Source organism: Vulpes lagopus, chromosome 8 (assembly GCF_018345385.1).
Source record: "Vulpes lagopus strain Blue_001 chromosome 8, ASM1834538v1, whole genome shotgun sequence".
NCBI lineage: Eukaryota > Metazoa > Chordata > Mammalia > Carnivora > Canidae > Vulpes > Vulpes lagopus.
The window spans coordinates 95,637,489-95,661,333 of NC_054831.1; the positions used below are offsets into that span (position 1 = coordinate 95,637,489).

At 38.6% G+C, this 23,845-nt stretch overlaps 1 protein-coding gene across 12 annotated transcripts in view; it reads right to left on the bottom strand.

Moving 5' to 3' along the window:
• Nucleotides 1-23,845, bottom strand: part of PDE4D (phosphodiesterase 4D) — a 1,379,610-nt gene that overhangs the window by 344,377 nt on the left and 1,011,388 nt on the right. Inside the window, exon 1 of one of the 12 annotated variants that reach the window (XM_041765472.1) lies at nt 8,380-8,941. The exons of the other annotated variants lie outside the window; for them this stretch is intronic. Within the exon in view, the coding sequence (XP_041621406.1) occupies nt 8,380-8,468 (89 nt within the window). The 5' untranslated portion in view covers nt 8,469-8,941. Of the gene's footprint in view, nt 1-8,379; nt 8,942-23,845 lie in introns of those variants that run through there. 12 annotated transcript variants of the gene reach the window in all.

Here is a 23,845-nt window from a genome sequence, read left to right on the forward strand (position 1 = left end):
AGTATGTATCTATTCTGTCCACAAATGCACCTTTTCTTTTTTAACATTTGAGTTGTTCCCTTCTGAATTCACATTATCATCAGTTATTAAATTATACAACTCGACAGGTTTATTACTTCCATATTGCCCTCTCCCTTGCCAATGGGATTTTCTTTTGCTCTGTCTGATTCACAGTAACTGCATACTTATCTAACTCAGCCTTACAGGAATTCAGAGGCTTTCATCAGCCACTTGTTAAGAAAATTAGAAGAGCTCTCCAATTATGGTTCAAAAGTGAAAAACATAATGGAAGTTTATGAAGGAGCATAGCTAAGGTAGGAGCTGGGTATCTGGCTATGGCAAAGCATATCCAGGCTGGGGCCTCCACACAGAGAAGCAACAAAGGAAGGGGTACAGACATAAACGTTCCCTGTCTCGTGAAGTGTTCATTATTTGCTCTGCTCAGACTAAACGCATCTTCTTTGGGCTACTTTATGTGCTGGGGATTCCTCAGTTTCACGACTTATACTCAAAATTCTACTAGCTGAAAATCATAAAATCAACATGATGACAATAATATAAATTTTGTTAGACACTAATTAAACATGGCCGCACATATGCGTGACACATGCAGAAGTGGTATAGCTTTAAGCATGGTCTGGCTCCCATGTGGACCATCAGAAATATTCACAAGCATAATTACAAGTTCTTAGTAGTGTGTGTGGGGGTGTCTTTTCTTCTTGATTTCCATCTTGATCTCTGCCTCTCCTGCCAGCCCACATTTGACAGTTTTTCACACTTCATGGTAGCCCACAGCCACCTCTTAGCATCAGTCCTTTTGTAATAATCATACACATTTTTATGTCTGTCTGTCTGTGGTTGTTCCATGTGCTGTCTTGATCATACAGGGAACTCACAAGCTTTATTTCCCCTCTTCACCTCTGTATCTGGTTGGCATTGCTGATTGCACAGATGCCTTTAAATGTCTGAGATATGACTTTCTTTCAATTTAGAAAATATCAGCTAATGCTTTCTGCAAAAATCCTATTAACAAAAAAGCCCCTACAAAAACTCTTGCAGCTGTTGTAGGAAGGGATTTTTAGACTTGTAGGTGAAGTATCTAAGTTTAGTTTTACTTGAGTCTTTCTAGTGTTTAGAGGCCCTTCCTTTTGCGGTGGCTGCCCAATTTTGACTCTTGTACTCCTCTGTAGTTGTAAAAAGTGGGTTCCTAACCATTCTGCTTGCTGCCTTACCAAAGACATTGAATTAGATGGGATCTACATTGAAGTGAGGCACTGGGGCATTAGAAGAAAACTTTGTGCAGAACTGCATAGAGCCATGGTGTTGAGCTCTGGCTATGACGCTATCAAATTTCATGACCTGGGATCTTTCTAGATTTTCAGGTTTTTCTTTCTCTTCCTTTCTTTCTTTCTTTCGAGTGGAAGTTGGGGGCAGGGACAGGAGAGGGAGAGAGAGAATCCCAAGCAGGCTCCACATCTAACATGGAGCCTTGGTAGGGCTTGATCTCACAATTCTGTGATCATGACCTGAGCCAAAGTCAGGAGTCTGACGCTCAACTGACTGAGCCATTCAGGGGCCCTGGTCTTTAGGTTTTCAATGTAAGATGCTGGGTTGGAGCAGATGAACTCTTGTGTCTCTTCAGCTTTAGCCCTCTGCTCTGTGAATGTGGGGGGAGGAAGCATGGTGTCCCCATTCTTCAGGGGTCTGAAAACATTTGCTAATGGTTTCATTCATTCAAGGCATGTGCATCAACCACCTACACTATGTCACACACACTTACAGGCACTAAAGATAAAGAGGTGGAAAAAGGAAGGTGAAAATTACTGTCACATGGAGCTTACATTCTAGTATTATTAATAATAGCTCACATTTATTTCAGTATTTTCCTGTGCCAGGAATTATATATGATTAACATAATTAATTCTCAGAACACTCCATTTTACACATCAGGAAACTGGGGCAATCAAGTTAAATGACTTCCAATGTCTCATAGCTGTGAAGGAAAGTATGAAAATTTGAACCTCAGTAGTAGTGGCTCTGGAGCTGGCCAGCTCCCAACCATTACCCCACAGCACCTTTCAAAGATGAAGCTGTTAATACATACAAGCGGCGAGCTTATTGCACTATTCTGTAATCAAATGTGGCCCCAATGATAAGGGCTAATCTATAAACTTTTTTGACAAAGAAGTAGATCAAAATTGGTAAAATGATAAAAGGATGGTGGAAAGTGTAATAAAGGGGGGGGGTAAGCAACCCACTTTATGTACATACTCTGACAGGCGCAATGGCCTTTTGAAGTAGGCATTTATATTTCCCATTTACAGACATGGACTCTACTAAGAGTGGTTAGGGAAATTGCCCCGTCAAAAAAGCAGCAGAATTGGATTTAAACTTCATCTGTTAGTCTCTGAAGTCAAAGTCTTTCCCCTATACTGTGCTACCTTGGCCCGCGATGTGTCATGACTGTTAACGTTCCTGTTATTCCTGTAACAATTGTTATGTTGCCTTTATGGTAACTATTTTCCCCATTTTTCAATTATGCTAATATTACTCCCAATTTGGAATATCATTAAGAAGGCCAGTTTAATATTCAAAACAATCCCAGTGGCATGCAACAGGATGAAGCTGACCTCTTTAGCTCAGAGAATCTTCAGACTCTAATGAACAGCTGGCCAAGGAGCAACATTTTGGCAGTGAAATGCAACCACATGACCAGTATTTTTGGCCAGATGAAATGAGCCAAATGGAAGCCCACAAAGCAACCAGGGAGAGGATAGAGCCAGGCCACTTTAATCACTGATTTTTTGTTTTTGTTTTTGTTTTTTTCATTTAAGAAACACTTTTTTTTTCTTTTTTTTTTTTTCTTAATGAGAGAGAGAGAGAGAGAGAGAGAGAGAGAGAGAGAGCCAGGGGTGGGGCAGAGGGAGAGGAAGAGAGAATCTTAGCAGGCTCCACGTCTAGCACAGAGCCCAACACAGGTCTTAATCTTACAGTCATCAGATCATGATCTGAGCCAAAATTAAGAGTCAGCTGTTTAACTGACTGAGCCACCCAGGAGCCCCACAAAATACTTATATTTTGATTTTCTTGTTTAACGCTGCTTTAGACCAATACCAATTAGTCAGTTCAGGTATTATTAAGTTTATATTTTAATTGACCACCAAGCCATGTTCTACATCAAATGACAAGGTGCTCTTTCTTCAGGGAAAGATTCTGAGTTGAACCAAGGGGGAATAGTAAATCTATTAGAATAACATCTCTTGCTATAGAACTCCTCCTTGTGTGGTCGTGGGAAGATGTGGTGAGGAAACTGGGGGTAGCAGAGCAACTACTTAGATGTCTAGGCTGTAGGTCAGACTTGGGCAAATTTCTTAAACTTTGCCGACTTTCCTCATCTGGAAAATAAAGACAATACTAGATCCACCTTGTGGGGTTGTTTTGTGAGATAAAATGAGATAATGCATGTACATTCCTGGGAACACGGCATGGAACATAGTAAGTGCCCATGAGAGATTAGATTGTATTACTTACTCATTACTTATTATTACTGCAGACTTGACTGACCTCCTGTATATGTGTGGCTTCTGACCCCTGCACCATCAATCCTTTCTCTCTTTTTTAGTGGTAAGGATTCCCATTCTCTTCCCTCTAGAATTAAATGAGATGAGTTGTGGGGCACTAGAAACGAGTCATCATATCTTTTACAGCTGAAAAGCTTTTTAAAAAAAAAAATCTATGCAATGAGAGGCATGAATGTGGTATCTGGAAAGTTACATCCCAGTGTATTGATCTGTTGGTGACACTCATTTCTCTTCCTGAGTCCTTGGCTCCAGCCCACATTTCTAGTGGGTATTGCTAGGTCCACTCTGACAACTACTGAGGTGCTAAGGCTCAGGTGTTGGTGGTAACAGAGAGGCTGAGACTACACTCTCTTCTTGTCCTTGCCTCCTGTCTGCTACTATCAGATGTCCAGATCCAAGCTGCAAATGTGAACATAACTTTCTAAGAGCACAGGGTCATTGAGGGTTTTTTGTATTAGTAGTATGCCTTTATCTTTCCTTGGCTAGAATATCCTTTGTGCTTCTGTTTCTCTCATTGTTTGTTAATCCTCCTTTCCACTGATCAGTCTGTTCCACTTTAAAAATTTTACCCATTAGCCCTTCTACAAGGGGTACAAGTATACTTAAATGAATTTAATTAATCATCTATTTGGCAGCTCTGTTAAAATGCTGGGGGAGGGATGTTGACATTGAAACTATGGGCAAGAAGAGATTTGGAGATTTTCTGAGCATCTAAATTATTTAGTGTATCTCACGACCCCTATTAGTATAAGATGAGAAAACTAGACATTGTTTCTGGCCTGTGGGACGCTAGTGGAATCATATCTGTCCTAAATGTACCTTGGATGACTTTCCCTTCCATTTGCATGCCACCCACTCCACATTCACCACATTTTTTCCCCCATTTCTTCTCAGAAATGTCTCTTTCTGAGAAGAGAGAAAGCAGAAAGTTTTGTGATTTGTTCAGGTTGGAAAACAAGACTGTCTCTTGAAGAGTGACTTTCTATTTAAGGTTTCCTTGAACATTACTATACTTTTAAACAATAACAGAAAAACAAAATGTCCCAGCATAGTTCCCTCGGGGGGTTGGCACAGTCCACCAACCTACTAAGTCTAACTCTTCATTCTTTCTTTCCTTCCCAAATAATTTTCTTCCCAATTTAAAAAACTCCAACATAAATTCATTCATTTATATTATCTCCTCAAACCTAATGTGATGAACACATCATTCCTCTTTCTCTCTCCTCCCAAACAGGTTGGAGAGGTGTGGCTCTAATAACGACTGGCACTCACTCCAGATCTACAGGGGAAAATTAGCCCTCCTGAGTATGTAATCCTCTCTATCAAATCATATTTGGCTTAATAAGCTATATATTAATCATATTTGCTTTTTAAAAAGATTTTATTTATGCATTCATGAGAGAGACACACACACACACAGAGAGAGAGAGAGAGAGAGAGAGAGAGAGAGAGAGGCAGAGACACAGACAGAGGGAGAAGCAGGCTCCATGCAGGGAGCCTGACAAGGGAATAGATCCGGGTCTCCAGGATCACACCCTTGGCTGAAGGCGGCGCTAAACCACTAAGCCACCCGGGCTGCCCACATATTTGTTTTATAGTAATGTATTTTGCCCACAAAAGACAAAAATCTGTCACTGCTGAAAAACCACTTTCAAATCTATTTTAAGCATTGTATAACTGTCCAAAGTTCTATTTCTCTGGGATGAATACTCCTCCAAAGTATATGATTTGCTATTACTTTAACAAAGCAGACTCTTTAACTGAATTTCATGTATTATAGACTCAGCTTTCCTTTATCCTGAAAGTTGCAAAAAAGGGAAAACAATGTCAAAGAAAACTATTCCAGCTTAAAGTTAAGTGTACCACTAGTATCATGCATCCATGTCCATTCCATCTTCAAAGAAAAAAAAATATACTATACTTCGCACAAATGAGGATTTTACAGAATATAAAATACTTTTCCTAAGCCAACAGTCTTATACAGGAGAAATTCAGTGAAGAAATATTGGCTAATGCCCAGTTATTTCAGTTGCTTCAATAGTGAAATCATATCCAAAGCCTCTTAATATCCAAACTCAAGCTAAGTTTCAGCTATTACCATATTTAAGGATCTCATATATTTAAAAAAAAATGCAAAAACAGGATTGCAAAATTGCAGGAAAATATAAATGTTTGCAGTAAACAGTTCAACACCTTTAACTTCAGGAATGCTATGCAATAAAAAATGTGCCATTCAGAAGATGTGTGTGTGTGTGTGTGTGTGTGTGTATGTAGGCGTGTGGGTGTGTACACATACATACATACAATAATTAATGGTTCATTTGAGATGGTGTGGCCTGTTAAAAGTTTATAGCTATATGATAACCATTTTTTTCATTATTGTCAGTATATTACTACAGTTGAATGCATAATCTTTCTGAGCACTGACAGACCTCTGAAAATGTGAGAACAGAGTGGCCAACTGCCCTCTGAGTTCCCTAACCTTCTACTGGACTCTTGGCCTGTGATAGGCCCTGAAAATTCAACAGGTTGATTTTGCAAATAAAGGGTCATACAAACTAAGTATAGCAAGATGCTTCATCAAATATGCACTAATGGCAGTCCTGTCACACATAAGGGAGTTTCTGGCCTCAATTTACAGTCCAAAGGGAGAGACAAAACAGGACCTACAGAACAATAAAGACAGTATATATAAATCGTTTAATTATTATATTGGCAATTTACATTCAAATTAAAAGCAAATCCATGAGGGACAAAGTCTCTCAAGCTCCAAAGGAGACTGGCCCATGATGGTGATTCAGGATGTTACTCTAACCTCTTTTTATGAAAAAGACTTGTTGTGGGAAAAATTAGAGAGGGAGACTAACCATGAGAGACTTCTAACTCTGGGAAACAGACAAAGGGTTGAAGAAGGGGAGGAGGATGGGGAGATGGGGTGACTGGCTGATGGGCACTGAGGAGGGCACTTCATGGGATGAGCACTTCATGGGTGTTATACTATATGTTGGCAAATTGAACTTAAATAAAAAAATGTAAAAAAAAAAAGGAAAGAAAAATATTTGTGAGAACTACAAATATGGGCACTTAAATATATGGAAAATTCATCCTTAGACATTCCACTCCTTGTTGTATTTTGGAAAGGATCAAAACTTGACCGAAGGATAATGAAAGTAACTTTGCCAGATGAAGGCAAGTTTCATAATATATCTGCAAATTATATAGTAGAGCTTAAACTGCATTTTTTTTCAAGGTTTCTGAAACACTAATCCAACATGCTATTCCTTTCACACTATCCAGTACTTAGACAAGTACAAAATTCCGGGACTTGTTATCAGATCTCAATGATGAGGTTCCAGAATCCACCATCTATTGGAAATAAATACTGCAATGCTAACAAATCTTTTATGAGTACACGCTTTAGTACATAAGAAGAATGAAATGCAAATAATAATCATGAGATGTGCATTTAGTAGAATGCAAAGCATATAGTCGGGTGTATTATTTCTAATGTTGAACTGTATTCATAACTAATAAATTAATATAATTAACAAAAATAAATGGTATTTATTTTGTTTCGAAACAGAAATAAATGGAATTGCTACTTACACTTTCAGTTGCCAATTTTTATTTATCCCTTGTCAAAGTTTTCTTATGCATTGCTAATGTAAGTGAAGTATATAATTTGATTTCTGATTTTATAGTTCTCTAATAAATTTCAAGGGCACTATCTTCCATACTGCCTAAAAAAATTAATTCCCATGAATTATTTTAAACCAAAATTTGAATGTTTTTATGCAAGTAAATCAGAACACATTTTAATACAAATTTAATACATACCATTATATAGGCCTAGTAGTTTCCAGATACCTTGCATTTGATCTAAATAAGAAAGATATTCTCAAGATTTTGCAAACACTTTCAACTGTATTTGCTTTTCCTGAAACAGCCTTCACTGCTACAGACTAACCAATCAGAAACAATAACAACAAAAAAGTGTGAAGAATCAATCTTTTCCTTGTAAATAGCTAGAATTCTCAAGCAAAGAAGGAAATCCAAGATTTCTTTCTCACTGTCTTCTTTCTTTTTTTTTTTTTTTAGTTATTTGGTTAAAATAAGCTAACCTAGATGTAAAACAAAGTTGTCATTGACAATTTATTGAGATCGTGAAGGCGAGATTTTTCATGTAATTTCTACAAGAAATCTTCAGGAATGAAAGATTAATGAAAACATCAGTTTTGACTTTATGGTATCTAATTCTCCTGGACAAGATTAAAATGCCGACTTACCATCTAGATCACAGAGATAGTTGCCAGTTTTCCACATGAATGTGCCCGGAAACCCTTATAAACAAGATAGTAGTATTTCCTCGTTGTTGCTTGATTGTCTGTTTAAAATCCAGCAAGACCCCTTTCCTGACGTTTAAGGGGTTAACTGGAAGTTAGCATGACCAACGTTGGCTATTCTAACTCCATTCGGTATGCTAATACCCTTATTTTCCAGATGCCAGTAAGGGGAAGGCTGTTTTTTTTTTTTTTTTAAGTTCACCACTTAACTCTCAAAATCAGCTTTTACAGTTTGTCAACTTCCTGCTACTGCTCAGGTTCCCAAATAGCCCTCTTTTAAGATTCATGTTTTTGTCACTCATATTTCAGATACCGCCAGCATAACGCATGTTAGTTGTTAAACAGATCAACACAGGGCAAAAGCATATTGCGGTGAGGGAGGCGGGGTGGGTGCCAAGGCTACAGAGACTGACTGAAAATCATTCTTCCTCGCTACAGAGAGTAAAGACTGATACCTGTAGGACTTTGAGAAACGCAATCTTGTCTTGGCTCTGGGAGATGGTCCTGACACTGTGAATCTCTGAGGATCCCAAAGAAAAGCCATTTGTAAGGAGTGTGCCAGGTTGCTGGAAACCGCAGAAAGTCAGAGTTGGTGCAGGGCCCCAGGGCCGTAGGGCCCCGCGCTGAGCAGGAGACACTTGTGGCTGAGTGAGGGCATTTCCTCTGTGTGGTGGTATGTGCTGACAAGGAGGTGGCAGGCAGGCAGGCTGAGGCAGGGGTGGAAGGGATGGCCAGGACTTCCTGCTGCGTGGCACTTGCCCTTTGCGACAGAGCTTGCTTCACTCAGACCTTATCTCATTAATAACACAAGAAACACTTTCTCACAAATTTGTTTTTAAATATAGTCCGGATTAAACAGCATAGTCACATGCCACTCCTGAAAAGCACAACACACACCAATCCACACATCCCTGCCCCCCTACCCACACAGCATGAAAAGTATGATTGAATGTGGGTGAACCTGTACATCAAGTGTGAAGTTTAAACAACAACAACGAAAAGGTAAATATGGGGCACCTGGGTGGCTCAGTGGTTGAGCATCTGCTTCGGCTCAGGTCATGATCCTGGAGACCCGGGATAGAGTCCCACATCGGGCTCCCCTGCATGGAGCCTGCTTCTCCCTCTGCCTGTGTCTCTGCCTCTCTCTCTGTGCCTCTCATGAATAAATAAATAAAACCTTAAAAAAAAAGGTATATTAAAAAAAAACAAGTAATTACATATTTACAATGGGGAAATTCAACAAAGATTGCTATGTTTCACACAACTAGCTGCCAAATACAATTTTCCTTACTCCAATTTCTCTTAGATACAGGAATGGGCATCATTATTTGCAAACCTTCCACGAGGATTTAATGGTCTTGAAATACCAGCACCTCCCTGCAAGTCAGCGTGAGAAGAAAACAGGCAGATCACTTTCAAAGCTTTTGGCAGCTTTCCCCTCAAGGAGATGGCGCGTCACCTTGGAGAGTGAATTATCATGCATGACTTTGACAACAGAGATCAATTTTCTTGTTCATTTTCTGTTCCCTAGAAACATTTCTTCACTCTCTGATAAATCCCTTAAAACAACTTTCTTCCAAATTAAATAAATGATGAAAGCCAAAGAGAGCCCTTCGCATGTTTTATGAGTCCAGCACATTTCAGGGAGGCATATATTTCAAGATATTGTACGCAAGAGTCAAAGGACCCCAATGCCGTCATGAGTCCTCACCACGGAGTGGTATTTAATGTTAACAGTGCAGCATAATTCCATCAGTCCCTGTCCAAACACTGCCCCACGGGTGACCTCAACTGTAAACCGAGGCAGAACTGCACTTCTCCTGGATAAGATTAGAGAGGCTTGGAGGGCTGAGAGTCAATTTAACCCACTCTGAACTGGACAAAATTGGCCAACAGTTGAGTTTACTGATGGTTACTGTTATCTGCCAAATTTTGAGACCCACACCACTCCTTCTATCCCTCCTATACTTGAGGGGTTCAAAATATTCATGTAATTTCTGTAAAAACTCAAGGAAGTAACCAGGGCACTTCTTTTCCCAGTGGTATCTGGCACACCAGGGGTTCTGTAGAATGGGCCAGGTCCCATATCGGGCTCCGTGAATGAGTAATAGAAAACATTTTTATGGTTTCACCTCTTTGTTATCTGACTGATGGGTGCCAAGAGTGGGTGAGTGAGGCTCTACACAGCAGCAAACTTAGAGGAGCCAAGAGTTCATAAACAAACAGGTTCCCTCTGAAGTAACCAGCAATATTTGAAGGCTTTGTAAATCACACATTTCTGCTCTTGTACACAGATCCATATTTCACAAGAAAAAAATTGGAGGCCACCTTTCAGGTATTCTTTGAGAAAGATCAGGAAAGTACCTGTGTCTACACCTATGAGTCTGCCCTTCTTGGCAGATGAAATTCCACTATTATCATTTCATGCTTTTATACTACTTGGTTTCCATGTCAGGACAGCTCTGAGAAAATGCAAACATTCCTTACAGAGTTAGCAAGTTGCCGAACAACTTGGGTGTTTAGTCACATGGCTTCATCTGAAACTGAAGTCAGAGAGTATAGGAGAACCAGGAGTGGGGAGGAAGATGCCCCTGAGAGCAGGTGGGGTGGGGGGATAGTGGGCATTGGAGGGGGATAGGGGGGTGAGGATGGACACACCGAGGGGCAGAAGAGCAAGAGAGGTGATATGAGCCAAGATGAATTCTTTTCACCTTCCACACAGGACAGAGCTCTCCTTCTAACTGGTGCCATTTTACATTTTACAGGTGAAATAGCCTCAGTGTTTCCAGAAAATAAAAGCTGCAGTCCAGGCAAAGACTTTGGAAGCAAAAACACATGACTTGCTTTGTTATCCTGATTATATTAGTCATGGCAAGATGGACCCTATCACCCCGAGCAGGCTGGAACCAATCATAGGCATCTGAGCTAACATTTGTCTTTGTCTCCACTCCAATTTATATGTTGAAAAGAATGTTATGTTAACTGATATCTGACTGATAACATATTAGGGCATAATAATAATGCAGAATGAAAACACTGTAGGACGTCCAACTTTTCCTAAAAGAAATATACAATGAAGGAGATGCAAAGCTGTCTTTTTCATTACTGCCAAGGTATTTCTTCCTTCTTTTCTCCCTTGATTCTTGACATTGGACAACTGGAATCCAGCAGCAGGATAAAACAATGTAAATATAAGTGGTGCTTGGGTGGCTCAGTTGGTTCAGAGTCTGACATTGGCTCAGGTCCTGATCTCAGGGTCCTGGGATCAAGTCCTGAATCGGGTTCCCAGCTTAGTGGGGAATCTGCTTGTTTCTCTTCTTTTGTCCCCCAGTTCAGGTTCTCTGCCCCTCAAATAAATGAAAAAAATTTAAAAACATAAATGTATATGTAAAATTATGACCAAAGAAATGGATAATCTGGTCATTTTTTCCTAATGTGAAATTGTATATGGGCACAAGAAGAATCTTCCAATGTTACTGTTATTTCTTCCTTAAATAATTACTCATTGCCTCCTTTTCATTTTTTTCTGAACAGTTATACATAATCCCCTTGTAGGTTACCAGGCTTCAGCAAGGTCGCAGAAATAAGCTACTTACTTCTGACATTAATCATAAGTAAAATTAAGACTTGATTTCAAGTATAAATGCTAATATTCTTTGGAAGGACTGGCTAGTACTTCATAGACATGAGAATTTAGACAACTGGCAAAAAATAAAAATTAAGTAAGTTGTTTGCTAGGATGAACCTTTGCTGTCATTTATGTTTTAAACAGTTGTTTATAAAAAAAATAAAAATAAAAAAGAACAGTTGTTTATAACTTTCACTGCACATGCACTAAAGGGTAGAAAAGGAAATAAGGCAATTAACATGTCATTGTTAAACACTTATTTACCCGTAAGAATATTAGTAGAAACGGGATTCAGTGGCAGAGAAGTTCCATCCCCGAGACAAAATCTTCTACAAGTTGGAAACTAAATTTACACCCCCAGGAAAACCAGATTCTGAAATCTAAACTTTGCCTCCACCAAATTGTTATCCAATAATTCCTAACCTTCCTTAAAGCTCAACAATATGCCCACCTCCTCCCAATAATGTAGATCTAGGCTCTGCAGCTCTAAATAAGGTATCTTATTTGACTCTTGAATATTTCTGGGATTTTGGTTCCAAGATTCCAGATGTTAAAAGTGGCAAGTTTGGGGTTTGGTGTCTGACACAGAAACTCAGCATTTCCTTTATAGGAGATTGCTACTATGAACCAAACTGGAAGTCCCACATTTAAAAGTGGAAGAATTTAAACACACCCCACATAGACATTTGCTCACACCAAGGCACTATTCTGACAGGTGGGGGTTGGTCAGCTGAACTTTAGAGAAACACAGAGTTACATGAGTGGAGTTGCATTATGGTGAAACACACTGCCTCAGGAAACCCGCACAGGCAGAGATAGGCCTGGGACCAAGCTGTATTTTGAAACTGAGGCTGGTCACAGACTTGAAAGCAGCAGAAGTTAATTTGGGAGCAAATAATCACATTTCATGTTCATTTATCAGTTGCCTCTGGAGTGTTACTGTGAGAATTCTATTTTCACAGTGATCAATTGGGAAAGAGTGTGCCAAAAGGAAAGTTAACAACCAGACTTGCACACTTTGTAAATTAGTATTCATACAGTATCAGTAACTGGGGTTGTTACTACACTCATGCATTAGCAAAATCAATTATCAGTTATAATTATTTTAAAGATTTTATGTATTTATTTGAGACAGTTAGAGGCAGAAGGAAAGGGAAAAGCAGGCTCTCCACTGAGCAGGGAGCTCAGTGCGGGGCTTGATCCTGGGACTCCAAGATCATGAACTGAGCTGAAGGCAGATGCTTAACCAACTGAGCAACCCAGGTGCCCATCAATTATTTTATTTAAAGATATATTTATTTATTTGAGAGAGAGAGAGAGAGAGAGCAAGCAGGGTAGGGGCAGAAGGAGAGGAAGATAGATTCTCAAGCAGACTCCCCACTTAGCATGGAGCCCAACTCAGGCTCTGTCTCATGATGGTGAGATCATGACCTGAGGTGAAATCAAGAGTCAGTGGTTTAACTGACTGAGCCACCCAGGCACCCCTTAGCTATTGATCATTACTTTAAATGTAAATGCTGCAAAATAACGCTAACCTTTTTTCTTAATTTGCTTCCAAATAGTCATTCTAAACCTTACTTGTGCCTACTTGATTTATAGGTCAGTTTTTCTGTGTTGTAAAATGGAAGACAATTATAAGTTGTAACACTACCAGAATGCTAACAGTTCTGATAGGACCCATAGTCTAGAGAGCATTAGGAAAGCATTCTCTGTATTTTAAGCTGCTACAAAGACATTCTTTATTCATTTATGTTTCAGGACACAAACAGAAATAAAATGCAGTTAAAGAGCTCATATTATTAAGACATGGAATAAAACAACTGACAAGAGGCATGATTAAATATCAGAATAAAAAATAAATAAAACTAGATTGTGAATCCAAATGCTTTGCTATATACTTAAGGTTCCCATCTACTTTAGAGTATGTTAGCATTCTTTTTAGCAATTCAGAAGATAATTAGGTAAAAACTCTTTCTAACCAAAAAAGCACTGAGTTCCTTCTAAATACTTGGTAAATGGGGGTTGAAGGAAAGAAGTCAGGGAGGAAAAAATGAGCAGTAAGGAAAATACATTTTATGTTTATTAAGCATCTACTGGATGACTGGTAAAGTTCTAAGACATTTTTCTAAGTAGTCAACAGGAAATATTTTAGAGTCAAAATAGTTTTAAAATGTGGAATTAATATAAGCTAATCACTTGAAATAAAAAAAAAAGCTAAGTAATGTTTTTAATGTATGTAAAAGTCTTCTGGGGTCAATGATTGCTTAATTGCCCCATTTTCTATGTATGAAGTTTTTAAAAGTCAGAAAACATTTTTCTTTTCCAATATTGTATTCATAAATGGAGATGGAAAAAACAAAAACAAAATACCTCTCCTCAGGTATTAACTGATAAGTGAAAGGTAGATTATAGAATTTCATTTTGAAAGCCCCTTCCTCCAAGAGCCTTCCCTGCTTTCCCAGACAAGTCTCCACAGCACTCTGCACTTCTTTGTCACTGTCAGCACATTTGTAATCACTACTTATTCAATATCTGGCTTCCCTGATGGACCTGGCCATCTAAAGGACATCGACTATGTTTGCTTTCCCACTGGATGCTCAGTGCCTAGCAAATGACCTAGAAAGTAAGTCACGGATGTTTGTTTAATGAATGAACAAACCAATAACCACAGGGCCCCTTGACAAGAAGATGCATCACCTGTATTACATTCTTTTGTGTTCCCAAATAAGGGCAAAACATCTTGCTGTGGTAGGACTTAACTTATTTTCTCTTTCCTTGCATGTTCCCTCTGACAAAGCCATAACTGTAGCAACAAATAAATGAATAAAATAATAAAACCAGAAAAAAAACACACTGTCATTGTTATGACCATATGAATTATAGGCCTGTCCTCAGACTAGGGTTTTTTGTTGTTGTTGTTTTGGTTTGGTTTGGTTTGGTTTGGTTTTTGATGAAGCATCATTGAGCAAATATGCAGAACAGTCCTGATACAGAGGGTATTACAGCAACAGTCATGTCATAAACTTGCCACCTGACGTGACGTTGAGCACTGCTGCTTGACCTTGCTAAGTTTCAGGGCCTCACTTATCCAAATAAGAACTACTGCAAAGAGGTTTTGAGAGGAATGAATAGGGTAATTTACATCAAAGTTTTTTGAAAAGACCACAGAATGTTTGAAGCACTACTACTGACAATGTCAAGCTTTCTGATCATCTAGGAAAATTATTATTTTACTGTTAGAAACATTTTCAGGGGATCCCTGGGTGGCGCAGCGGTTTGGCGCCTGCCTTTGGCCCGGGGCGCGATCCTGGAGACCCGGGATCGAATCCCACGTCGGGCTCCCGGTGCATGGAGCCTGCTTCTCCCTCTGCCTGTGTCTCTGGCTCTGTCTCTCCTTCTATCTCTCAAGAATAAATAAATAAAATCTTTAAAAAAAAAAAAAAAAAAAAAGAAACATTTTCAGTGTTGAAAACTCTACTGTAAAATGGGTCACCTCATAAACATGGTAAGTAGGAATACCATTTTACCAGCTGCAAAAGGGGTATCAATCTTCAATTTTTATGGGTGATAATTTTTTTTATCTATTTGAAATCTTTTTATCCTAAGTGTAAAAGGAGAGCATATGAAGCCATTATATCTTACAAGGCAGTCCTTTAACAAAATCTTAAGGTTTTATTTGCAGGATGAAACCCCTCTACTGGTTCGTTTACTAGAAGTAAAAATAAATAAGTGAATAAATAAATAATTAAGGGGCAAGGAATTCTGCTAAGATTAGCTAATGGAATTTTCACAATTGTTCAAAATCCTGGGCTTCACCTAAATATAGAAACATTTCTATTTATTTATTTATTTATTTATTTATTTATTTATTTATTTATTATTTTTGAAAACTTAAGGGATCCTGCAGACAGGTTATTTAACTGAAAAAGCATTTGCAGCACTGACTCCAATTCATGCTGCTTTCATTGTTGACCACACACCAAATAAGGGCAGAAATGGCCTTTTTTCAGCTTTTTAAAACTATGTTAACAAACAAGCGAAAGCAGTGATGAAATTACCAGGCTGAGAAACTAAATCGCTCTCTGGGGAAAAGAAAGAGACCCCAAATACCAAGAATCTCTAAATAACAACAATCTCATGTGTTCAACTTTGGCACTGTGAAGTTTTTCCATGACAGTGTTCAATATCTCGCTAAATCTGGATATCCATTTATTGGAGCCAGCATTCATAAACTTTCCCATTCCTGGGTACTTACTGTCACCCCTGTTACCCTCAAATCCCCTTTCTTCACCCTGACGCTCCTCCTGTGATGGCTGAGTCTATGAAGCAAATGTTACCACAAGCTCAGGGTCTCCTTTTGTAATTCCTTATTTTACTATGATTGTTACCGAGTACTAATTTGGTATTTATTCTGTGATAAGGGCTTGACATACCTTATATTACCCCATAGTACTATGAGAGTAGTCTATTTTTATTCTGTTTTATGACAGAAGAAAAAGAGGCTTAGAGAGTTGAGGTAACTTGTCCCCATGATCATGCAGCCAAGGAGCAGAGGATCTGAGATTAAGATTGGGGTCTTCCAGGTACAAAACCTACACTCTTCGCCAACAGAGGCCTAGAATACAACCGATAAAGGAATGAATAAGGGCAGCTCCCTTTCTCTGGAGAGGGGAGTCATAGAGGAAGTTTCAGATTTTCACAGAAGGAACAGGCAATATGTACAATAGTTACATAACCTCGTTTAATCTTAATCTTATGTTTTTAAGATTATTTATTTATTCATGATAGACAGAGAGAGAGAGGCAGAGACACAGGCAGAGGGAGAAGCAGGCTCCATGCAGGGAGCCCGACGTGGGACTCGACCCGGGTCTCCAGGATCATACCCTGGGCTGAAGGTGGGCGCCAAACTGCTGAGCCACCCAGCCCAGGGATCCCAACCTCATTTAATCTTAATCAGCTCTCAGGTAGACATTATTGTTGTGATCTTTTTTTTTTTTTTTTTTTTTTTAAAGATTTCTATATTCATTTCAGAGATAGTTGGAGCAGGGAGAGGGTGAGAGTGAATCCCAAGCAGACTCCTCGCTGAGCGCAGAGCCCCAGGCAGGGCTCCATCTCACGACCCTGAGATCATGACCTGCACCCAAACCAAAAGCCCGACGCTTCACTGACTGCGCCACCCTGGCGCCTCTATGGTTGCCATTTTATGGTTGAGAACCCTGAAGCTCGCAAAGGTTAAGTAGCTTGGCTCACATCACAAAACTAATACATGATGGAGACATGTGTCTGAGTCAGTGTTGCCTATCTCGAATCTTCTCCCTACAGTGGTTTCCCCAAATTCTTTAGATTCCTAATTCTAAGGCCTGGGGACCGAGGCTGAGGACAGGGCTGCGGCAGCTCAGCTGTGATAACCTGAGTCTTGGGGTGCAGAGAGAGAGGCGGCCGGCAGAGGGTGGCAAGGCTTGAGGAAAAGGGACAACGTCAGTGTTTCTGAATGCACTGTGCTGCTTTCTTTTTCCCTCTGTATGTTTCATATCAAGAGAAACAGAGATACTTTGCAGTCTGTCTAACCAATGGCAACAATTCACCAGGGGCTGAAATAGGAATCTGGGTTTTTCAGTAACAGTGAAAGACAACGAACTATTTATGCTTGTTGGTTTTATTTTCTAACAGGATGCAAAAAACTTAAGGTGCCATTTTTTAGCTCTCCCTCAAGACCACCCAAGAAATTTATGACAGACATTTATACAATTAGGGCATTCATAAGATAAGAGGACATATTCTGACCCTTGCTTCCACTGCTCTCACTGATTTTACTTCTGTCCGTTCAGTGGAGTTAAGTGACTTTCCCAAATTTGGTAAGTGGTAAACCATGAGCCTTGATTGAAACTTTAGCTTACCCCTAAATTTTGGAAAATAAGCCATTTCTTTTTTGTTTCTTTTTCCTAAAATTTAAATTCAATTAAATAACACATTATGTATTATTGGTTTCAGAGGTAGAGGTCAGTGATTCATGAGTCTTATATAACACCCAATGCTCATTACACCCCATGCCCTCCTTAAAGTCCAACACCCAGTTACCCCATTCCCTCCACCCAAAAATAAGACATTGTTAAATCAGGGACTTCCTCTATTAAATGCACTGCCTTTAAAATGTAAATTGGAAGGCAACCCCGGGTGGCTCAGTGGTTTAGCGCAGCCTTCAGCCCAGGGCCTGATCCTGGAGACCCGAGATGGAGTCCCAAGTCTGGCTCTCCCAGCATGGAGGCTGCTTCTCCCTCTGCCTGTGTCTCTGCTTCTCTCTCTCTCTCTCTCTGTCTCTCATGAATAAATTTTTTAAAAAATCTTTAAAAAAATGTAAATTGGAGAAAGCACAGTTTTATTTCATTGGTCAGGGGATAGCAAGTAAAATAATCTATAGCAAATTCTTATTCAAATGCTGACTTGAATTGTACCTATATTAGTTTGATATATAAGTATGTAACTCTTAAGGGACTGAATTTACATTTGAAATAAAATAAACTGCAGTCAAAGAAACAAAACCATAGCCATGGGTTTTTAAAGCAGTATTGAATACCAGATACTGAAATGCTTTGGGGCAGCAAGTATTTTTCTTAATATTCAAAGAGTGAACTTAACCAAATCACAAAATCCTAAAAGATATGGTCTAGTAAACTAGTTTCCCTGTGAAAATTTACAACAGACAACTCTTACTCTCTTCCTTCCTTCCCTCCCTCTCTTCCTACTTCCCTCTCATCTACTGATAAATACATATTAGGCATCTATTATGTGCCAAGTACTATGCTATATGCATGCTAACGATAATGGTGAAGACAATCATGCACAAACAGATCACAGAACTGAATGAACCAAGGACTAAAACTCCAGCCCTATAAGAAATTGGACTGGGTTTACATTTTTTAAAAGTGTCAAGGAAGCAGGAAAAAAGGAATATAAAATATTTATAGAAGTGGAAAATGGCTTGAGGTCTTGTTTATGAAAAAAATAAATACAATTAAGGAGAAGGTGACTTTTCAGATGATCAACATTAAAAGCAAATCAAATGCGATATTTTTGGTAAAACACTTTTCTCAGCAGCAGGCCCAGGGGAAACACTTCTCTGACAGTCAATTCATAGTATCATATGAAACTGGGAGGGCTGCAGGAGAGACACATTTATAAAGAAGTTCTTGTTTCATGGCTAGTGTCAAATGAGAGTCTAAATCAGTGCTAGGTGGTGGGAATACAAAAGAAAATGGAACATGGTCCCTCTTTAGAGAGGCTTGCAACCAGGAAAAATCTCACCTCATAAAAACATTTGTGTAACCTATAGTGGTTAACGTTCTTTCAATAAAATGTATCAATAGTGCTCACAAGATTAAAACTGACAAACTGTTCCTCGCCATCTTTTACAAATAAAGAGAAAAATAAGCATGCTGTAAATAGGCCAATCAGCCCGTTAGTGATCCACAATGAGCTGAATTACAGATGTTTAAAATAAAAACCTGGTGGGGCACATAAAATTTGTTTCAGAAAAATATGTAGAATATGGTTCTTGCCATATCAAAGAGATTTTTTTCCAAAATAGTTTTATGAAAATTTCCAAAAATACATAAAAGTTGAAAGAATTTCACAGTGAACACCTGGGTATCAGCCACTTAGATTATGGTGGTAACATTTAAAAATATATTTTATTTATTTATTCATGAGAGACATACAGAGAGAGGCAGAGGCATAGTAAGAGGGATAAGCAGACTCCCTGTGGGGAGTCCAATGTGGGATCCAATCCCAGAACCCTGGGATCATGACCTGAACTGAAGGCAGATGCTCAATCACTGAGCCACCCAGGGGCCCCATGCTGGTAACATTTAAAAGACTATTTCTTATTAGGAAATTATCATATTGGGCTTGAACAATGAGAACTGTACTGTTACAATACACCTGAATAATATTTACAGATTGTTTATTATGTTAAACCTAAATTATAAGTCTCTATACTTTAATATTTAGTCTATTTTAAAGGGTGGACTTTGTACAGGCAGACAATATGGGGTTTTTTTCCTATATAATATAAAGAACATGGTAAATTTGAATTCCTAAATCTTACTAACAAAAATAAGTTAATGATAAAAAGTAAATGTTAAGATTTTGAATTATCAAAATCAAAATTAAGTGATAAAACAGTCAACCATGAGGGTTTTTTTTTTCAGTATAATCCAAGATAATACATTTTTGGAATTGTTTCATACACAGTAATTCTTAGTAAATTATGAGTTCAGTCAAGTGGTAAGGAATGGGATAATTAGGAATATTCCTATTATTGACATTACACAAAATATACTATAAAATCTGTAAATCAGGTGCTTTAATAAATATGAACTTTCTAGTTTTTCTGTGAGTTCAATTTTTTGTTTCCTTTTGTTATATACAGATATTTAAAGATTTTATTCATTCATTTATTAGAGAGAGAGAGAGAGAGCAAGCAGACGCACATATGGAAATTAGTGGGAGAAGGGGCAGAGGGAGAGGCAGAGAAAGAATCTTCTGTAGACTCTGCACTGAGCACGAAGCCCCACATGGGGCTTCATCCTATGACCCTGAAGTCATGACCTGAGCCGAAACCAAGAGTTGGACATTTAACTGACTGAGCCACCCAGGCACCCCTTATTTTTAAATGAATATTATATAAAAGTTAAGTCTAGTTTGTTAAGGACAAGAAAGAGAGTCTATTTCAGTAATAAATGAAATAGGAAATCCCAAAATCAATGAATCTGTTTTTCACCTACTATTCTGACGTGTTTATGGAAAGTCAGCTTGCTACCTTCTCAACTATTTGACAGGCAGATCAAGTTCAAATGGCATCGCAAGAGTGACGGAGGAAACCTAATTTTAGTCTCCACGGTGCTGAAGAACTTACACAAATAAGTACTGAATACCCTCAGCTCATGCTTAGAGTTGATACTTGAAAAGGAATCCAAGGATCAGGTATTGCAGAGTCTTGTCCAAAGCTGGGGCTCTCAGTTGTTCCAAGGACTGTGGAACATCTCATATCTAGACGATCAACTTTTCAGTTACCTTCGAGGATGTGCATTTTCAACTCTAATACCACCTCATTACAGCAGTTCAGTGAGACTAGCAAATATAGCTAAAAAAAGCATGAGCGGCTTTTCCAAGATGTTAGTGTTAATACTTTGTTAACGTGTGCATTATGAAGTAGTAAGTACACACAAGAGGATATTATTCAGCCCTGGGAAAGAAGGAAATAACCACCATTTGTGACAACATAGATGGACCTTGCAGATATTCTGCTAAGTGGGATAAGCCAGAGAAAAGACAAATACTGTAGGATATCACTTCTATGCGGAATCTAAGGAGTCAAACTCATCAAAACAGAGAGTAAAATGGGGGCTACCAGAAGCTAGGGGTGGGGAATTAGGGAAGATGTGATTGAAGGGTACAAACTTGCAACCACTTGTTAAGTCCTGGAGATCTAATTACAGCATATTGATTACAGACAACAATATTGTATTATGACCATCAAACTAGCTAATTGACTGAATCTTAATGACTCCCAACACACAGAGAAATTGGTAATTATGTGAAGGGATAGAGGTTTTAACTAATGCTATAATGTAATCATATTGCAATATATAAATTTATCAAATCAACATGCTGGCCACCTTAAATTTCCACAATGTTATATATCAATTATATTTCAATAAAAGAGAAGTGCATTATGAAATTGCTAATACTAAATCGACTCAAATCACTCATGAAAAGCATTTTACAATTAAATCCAATTAATTAAAATATACACCAAAGTATTGACAGTGTTATGGCTGGGTATTAGGATCACTGGTATTTTTAAACTTTCTTTTCTGTAGTGTCCAGATTTCTACTACAAATAGAAATTACTTTTATAATAATATAAAACTGAATACAAGTTACCAAAAACTCAGGTAGTCAAATCACTTTTGTCCCCAGCAGGGGTTTTGTTTTGTTTTGTTTTAGTTTGATTAGATTCCAACCAAAGGTCCATGAATAAAAACTTTTGAATTTATGTTAGCTTAAGTATATCTTATAATTTACACATTGCTGAGATGTTATAGGGTCAGAGGGAGAAGTGCTGGAAAGCCACATGAGCACACACATCATTTAACACCTATGATGCTATGATTTAAAATCGAATTAGAAACAGCGTGATGCTAGCTGCAGATATTTCACTAGAGAGGATAGAGCAGATTGCCCCCTAGTGGTAGAAGAGCCAGGGCCAGAAAAAAGCAGAAAGAATGATGTGGAACTCTTAAAAGATTCACAGAGGCGCTTCATACCAGTCTGTGAGAAAGTGCTCTTCTATGAAAAGAGCTAGAGGTTTGTACAGTGCCCCCTTGTGAAGAGAGGTTCTTATGATTGTGCCTTCACCCAGAGAAAGAGCCAAGAGCTTCAACTAGCCATAAAAGCATCTGCTTGGCCTTCATCATCTGATGACCAACTTCTAAACCTTATAGAAGACACACATGTGCGCACAGGCGATGCAGACTCGGTCTCCTACATCTCTGTTATTAAAGGTGTACATAAATATTTCACATGGTTCTGTTTTTTAATGGGTGCTTTAAAAAGAGCTTCTTAAAATAGGAAATGACATTGCCCCTATGACTTCAGAAACTTGCTCTTTTGCTCTGTTTCTCAATCTCACAAAAGAAAATGGAGTACGAAAAATTGGGGAATACATTTAAAAATCACAGACTGCCTATTTATCTTAGAAATATAGAATCTTTTTTTAATAAAATGTTAGTATGATTATGAGTACCATCTGGAAATGTATTAGTCACCTGAAACTTCATGTGAGAGCCACTGATAAGAATATTACTATTTTAGTAATGTGAAAATGGGGGTATTTTTAGGTGTTGGGATTAACTCTTTAGTTAGAATAAAAAATCTCATTCATATAATTGATTCCACTAATTTACAATTATCTGAATAATGGCTCATCAGAAAGAATCAAATTCTGGATGTTTCCAGAAAAAGGAAATTACTCTGAAATGTGATACAATGTATGCAAGAGGAATTGTGCTTTGAGTCAAAATATGAGAGAGAGAAAAAAAAATATGAGAGAGATATTTGTTGTCAGATTCAGTTAAACAATTGATTGGAAGGGAGTACAGTCTTCATGTTGTCTATTGCTGGCTACACAATGGCATACAAGTCATGCTTCTGAGCCCTGAGCCAAGGTAGTGAAAAAGTATGAGTAGAGTACAAACCACGATTAAAAAGCAATGATAACAACCAAAGGACAGCATTAGGCAGCCCTCCATAATCTCCTACTGTTTTTCTAAAACCACCCAAAATAAACATATAGGGAAAGTAAAAACAATGTGCTTCCTATGCAAATGCAGATCCAAGACAAGTCCTCAAGAACTCCTTAGCTGCAATCAAATTGTCGTCACTATTCAAACTACTACTATCTAGAAAATCTGCTGGAGCTTCTGCTAAAAGCTTAGACTGTTCCTTGATGGGTATCAGTGTGTCCACGTGGAAAAGAGAAATGAGGCCCAGAGGAAAGAACAAGTATGTGTAGGAACCTATCCATATTCAGATCTTGGGCAACAGGTTTTCAAATAGGCTTGTAAAAGAGTAATCTTTCCCAGTTCTGTCTCTATCCCTGACATTTTCCCTGATGTCCAAAAGAGTATTTCCACCTCCTTCTTGGATCTCTGGTAGTGTTAAGGTAAATTCCTCCCAGGCCGACCCTGCAAGGTCTTGGCATGGGTTCTTAATTTGGAAAGGAAGTTAGGGCAACAGGAAGAGAATAAAGTAAATGAAGTGTGCGTAAATGGAGCTCAATCTTCTGGGGAACCTTTGAAGGAGCATTGTCCCTCTGCAAAATATGGAACTTGGGGTATATAAATATTTCCCAGTCCTTCCATGTGTGCAGGTTACTCCTGGTCACAAGGCCTTCTAGGAGGCCACACACAGTCTAGCAAACTCCTTTGTACTGGAGGAGGTGTCTGGGTGCCTCAGATGAGAATGTGACTTGGCGCATAGAAATGGCCATCACACACCCAGGTGAGCTCTGGGGTAGGTCAGTAAGAAACGGGAGAGGGGCTTGAAGCATCTGCCACAAATAGAACGCTCACACTTAAGATGCTGAAACGGAATTTTTAGTTCATGTTTCCATCACCCCATCACTAGACCCACTCTTCCCTTGTCTTTCCTCGACTCAGCAAATGAAAGCACAAGTTTTTAATTTTTTCAGGCAAACGTCCTTGAAACATCTTTGGCTCATTTGTTCCATA